We start from the raw sequence: 4,636 nt of genomic DNA, 5'->3' as shown, positions 1-4,636 counted from the left end.
CTCCGCCTAGCAGCGGGCAGGCGCCATTGCAGCCGCCGCCATTTCTGCTGCGCGCCGCCGCCGCCGGGAGCTGCGGCTCGGGCTGCGGGTTACGTAACGGCGGCTGCTCGGGAAGCGGGCGGCGAGGGGAAAGCGGGAGACGGAACCACGTCTGTCTTTCCCGGCGCTGTTTTCGGGGCTGCGGCCGCTTGTGGACGCTTTGTCCTCCTGGTGCTTGTAGAAGAACGTTGCCGTCGTCAAATTAGTGCCACCCGCTCGGTATGAAGAACAGGCACTGTAACGCAGAGCACCCTAAGTACACGTGACGAGGGAGATTTGCTGTGGGTGATCAGTACAGGAGGCCGGGGGAGATTAAGCCCCGAACCAAGATATTATATTTCATTCCCTTCCCTGCGGTGCTGAAATTCTTGGAATGGTCGGAAGTGGAATAACCGGTGTTCAGATGGGCTGATTGAACCTTGTAAAAATCTCTTTCACCGCATAATAGCGTTTTAGCAGTGTCTGGTTGAGATTCATTAGCTCACACAAGGCAAAGACCAACCTCTCCCAGGAAGGCACTGCTCCACGGCTGCCACCTGTCTCTTACAGTGCGGTTGTAACAAGTTAACAACTGGCTGGGTCTACCTTTAAAAAGTTGAGCTCTCCTTCCTTCTTTCCTTTGTGGAAACCAGACTCTCAGACGTTTGCTGGAAATTAAACAATAAGTTACCAGGGAGATGAGTCGATTGTGTGGTGGTGCTATCTGTAGAAATTATGTTTTGGAAGAAATTAAGTTACGAAATTATTCCTGTCTGGCCTTGCGAGTATTTCCAGATGGACTTAATGAAAGAAGGCATATTAAAATGCCTGCTAGTTAGTTGACACAAGACTTATAAAAAATAATGTTAACAGTTACCAAAAATTTACTGGTTTTTATTTGAAATTATTCAGAATTAAACAGTAGAAGTAGAGGAATTGTATTCTTTTAAGTATCTGAAAATCACAGTTAATAACAGTGATTACTTAAAATGACCAAATGCTTGGCAACAATGATACTTAAGACGATAATTGTTTATTTGTAAGGTTATAGATTTGTTTAATATCACCTCTTAGTGGTGCCTTTGGCCTTCGTATGTTTTCTCATTTATAAAGAAGGGCGTTACAGCAAAAACTTGGGTCAAGCCTCTTTTTTTTCTGTCTGTAATGAGAATCATAGCCAGAAGCAAGTCACAGCTCATCTGTGCTGTTTTCATAGGTTTTGGAGGTGATAGGCTGTTGGATTTTGATCCCGCCCAGAATACTTGAGGTTTGTCTCCACAAGGATATATAGCAGCGGTAAGTCCCAGAAGCAGGTATTGATCTTTTCTTTTTCTCTTCAATATAATGCACAATTCGCCTTCCTATGAAATAGGTATTCTAACTCTTGTTCTTCAACAGGTTTTATCTGCCAGCCTAAGAAAAAAAGGTGATGGAGACTGAACAACAGGAGGAGACCTTTACCAACACAGAGACAAATGGTAAATTTTTTCAAGGACTACTTTTTTCTTCTGAATCAGTCTTTTATAATTTAATTGTTTCTAAACATCTTGTAATGCTTTAATTGTATAAAATAAGCATTTATCAGCTCCCGTTTTGCATTCTGCATTAAATCTTTCAATTTCTGTGCCCTGTCTGACTTTTGAAGCATGAAAGTGTGATTTTTCTTTAAATGTTCTAGGGATTGCCTAAATGGCTGCAACTGTGTAAAAATACCAGTAATGTGTCTTAACAGTATTTTTGCATTGCAGGAAGTTAGGGAGGTAGTGCTGAGTTGATTCATGCCAGTTTTTCCAAACAGTGTTTGAAATGCTGCTTTCCTGTTATTTCACCATTATTTCAGTGTTGGACAAGCTACCTTTGAACTTCTTGGTTGAGAGGTTTTCACAGATGTAAATTGTAAGAGGAAATACTGGGCAGGTGATGCTGTATTGTTTGAAACAGCATGTTGCTAATGTGTCACCAAACAAGTGTGTAACATTGACATTTAAATCATGATTCTTAGGTTTTTAAATGGGATCTCAATAACTAATGCAGGCTGGTAATGTAAAAAACTGTTGACCTGTTATGGATACTGAGATTGGACATCAATAATTAGTGTTGGGCTCATAGGAAGTAATGTGTGAGGAGGAGGATAAATTTGGAATTTGTTTCATTTTGTTTTGACTTAGAAAGTTAAATAAATGTTTGTATTTCCCCCCTATGGACCTTTCTACAGGCAAACGTCCTGCAGAAGATATGGAGGAAGAACAGGCCTTCAAAAGATCTCGGAATACAGATGAGATGGTTGAATTGCGTATCCTGCTTCAAAGCAAAGTATGCTATCTTTTTATTATTGCTCTTGTTGTTGCTTATAGTATTACACAAGACAGCTTGGACAAAGTGTAATTTGGGACATAGGTTTAGAAAGAACATGCTTTATTTAATATACAGTAAATAGAAGTATTTCTCAGTGTGCATGGATAGTAGTAAGACTATTGGGATGTAGTTTTCTTCAGTAATTTTTTCAGAGGGTAAGTTCTTCTGTATCTGCTGGTTTATTTATAGAAAACAAATTCTGAAGAAATAAAGCAGTAGAAATGAATAGCTGTTTTTCTTGTGTTTGAGTAGATTGTCATTTTGGAGCAGAGGAGGGGGAAAAGGGTATGTGACTGTGCATTAGTCTTCAAAAAAGAAGCAGTTCAGAGAGTGGTCAGCCAGTGATTGTTAATTGTGTGGGAGCTGAGCTGAGATCTTATTGAGATTTTAGTAACTTTCACTTACAAATTTCCTAAATCTGTTCAAATGCACCAATGGGAAAAAATGTGGGAATAATGCTTTAGGGATTGCAATAGCTTCATGCACTACCGTAAATTCTTGCTGTAAACTTGCTATATATGAATTTCCTCCTCTGCTTACAGTTGTTAAGGATAATTTATGTTGTCTGAAGCGTCTCAGTCTTTTGTGTTGGCACGGGGAAATATCTGAACTCCGTGCAGCATTTCTGACCAGTAATCAAGTTACGTGGAAATGTTTGTGTACTGTTAGCCTCAGGTATGATCTGCATGTAGTCTTTGAAATAACCTAGGTAAAAAAAAAATAAATGTAGTTTTGCAGTTACTTTTCCTTGAGCTCTGCTAGCTTACTTCTGATGCTTCTTTAGAAACATTTAGAAAGTTAGTGATTGTTAATGTTGTCTTTGCTTTTTGCCAAATGCACCCCTCTGAAAAGTCAGTTGACTTAAATAGATGTAAACCAAAGGAAACACTTACAGTTATCAAGAATTGTTTGGAGAGCAAGAGTGAAATTTGTGAACATTGCATAAAAACAACAAAAAAGGTTAAATTAGGGAAACTGCTGATGTTCATGGAATCCTCTTTTTTAAACTTGTAGTCCTAACTGCGGATACATACATGTGAGTTCTAACATAGGCAGAATTGTCTAGACTTAAATTTTGAATTGAAATAATGTTAGTTGTAAAACGAAATGCTTCTCCCTTAGAATTCTAAGTTAGAGTTATTGGTATTTTTCCTATGGAAAATCTTCATTAGTTTGTTTCTATTTGATCCAAACCTTTCAAAAGCAAAACCAACTACACTCCCACTCCTTCACCCCCTGCCAACAGGATACTATGAAAGTAGATACATAATTCTTATTCTGAAGTTCGAAATTGTTGCCAAAATGTGACTTCTGAAAACTCTTTTTTAGAACGCTGGAGCAGTGATTGGAAAAGGTGGCAAAAATATTAAGGCACTTCGTACAGACGTGAGTATACACGAGTTTGAACTAATTTAACACCAATTCTTTCAGAGCACCACATCGAAAGCTTGGTTGCATTCATATTTAGAAATGGGAGCAATTCAACTCTAGACACCAGTAGTCTAGCTACAAGCTATTTGTAGGTGGTTGGAGTAGGAAACTTAGTAATTAAAGCCCAGCTTGACTCATGTGAGAGAAGAGGTTTATATTAAAACCTCTATTCCTTTGAATAGAATTCCACTAAATTACACACTTCAAGTGAGTTAACATCCTAACGAGCAATGCTGATAAAACTTAAAACCCTTAATTGTACCATTTCCCATATGTGTGAATCAATTATAGTGCTGCTGAAATCATTGCAGGTGGCTGGCCTAACCCAGTGATAGAGGAGTTCTTTAACTTCCTTCAAAAAAAAAAGACAAGAACAAACACACGCAACAAAACATGAAAATGGTTTGTCCATTCCTTAACAGCTTGCACGTGAAACACAAAAACAGTAATGTTAGGTTTACTTGATTACAATATGGGCATAGAACAGTAGAGAAACACGATCCTATTACTTGGAAACAACAGTCATGACTTATATGCTTATTCATATTTTATATTGGGTTGACTCTTACAATTAAACACATGTTCAACATTAATGTTATGTATTTATAAAACTTGGCAACGCTTCTTAAATTCTGTTTGTTTACACTCCTGTACTTAACATCAACTACAATTTCAACAATTTTTTCAAGCAAAACTCTGTTCAACACAGTATTTGGCAATGTCTCAGTAGAAATCTGTTCCACCTAAGGTCATAAATACAGCAAGTAGCTTTAAGCTGAAATGGTCAGGAATCATACATATGCTCTCTTTGGCAGCTAGTGGTTTTCTCGTT

At 38.2% G+C, this 4,636-nt stretch overlaps 1 protein-coding gene across 4 annotated transcripts in view; it reads left to right on the top strand.

The window, feature by feature from the left end:
• Positions 1–1,204: 1,204 nt before the first annotated feature.
• The window catches only part of HNRNPK (heterogeneous nuclear ribonucleoprotein K), a 19,532-nt gene continuing 16,100 nt past the window's right edge, over positions 1,205–4,636 (top strand). For 2 of the 4 annotated variants that reach the window (XM_019610537.2, XM_010725789.3), the window contains exons 1-4: positions 1,205–1,314; positions 1,417–1,496; positions 2,234–2,331; positions 3,703–3,759. In XM_019610537.2, the coding sequence (XP_019466082.1) occupies positions 1,448–1,496; positions 2,234–2,331; positions 3,703–3,759 (204 nt within the window). In that variant the 5' untranslated portion in view covers positions 1,205–1,314; positions 1,417–1,447. Of the gene's footprint in view, positions 1,315–1,416; positions 1,497–2,221; positions 2,332–3,702; positions 3,760–4,636 lie in introns of all 4 variants that reach the window. The other 2 variants (XM_019610536.2, XM_019610535.2) reach the window with 1 other exon arrangement.

Source organism: Meleagris gallopavo, chromosome Z (assembly GCF_000146605.3).
Source record: "Meleagris gallopavo isolate NT-WF06-2002-E0010 breed Aviagen turkey brand Nicholas breeding stock chromosome Z, Turkey_5.1, whole genome shotgun sequence".
NCBI classification, from domain to species: domain Eukaryota; kingdom Metazoa; phylum Chordata; class Aves; order Galliformes; family Phasianidae; genus Meleagris; species Meleagris gallopavo.
The sequence above is the reverse complement of the archived record's forward strand: the minus strand, read 5'-3'. Positions and strand labels throughout refer to the sequence as shown.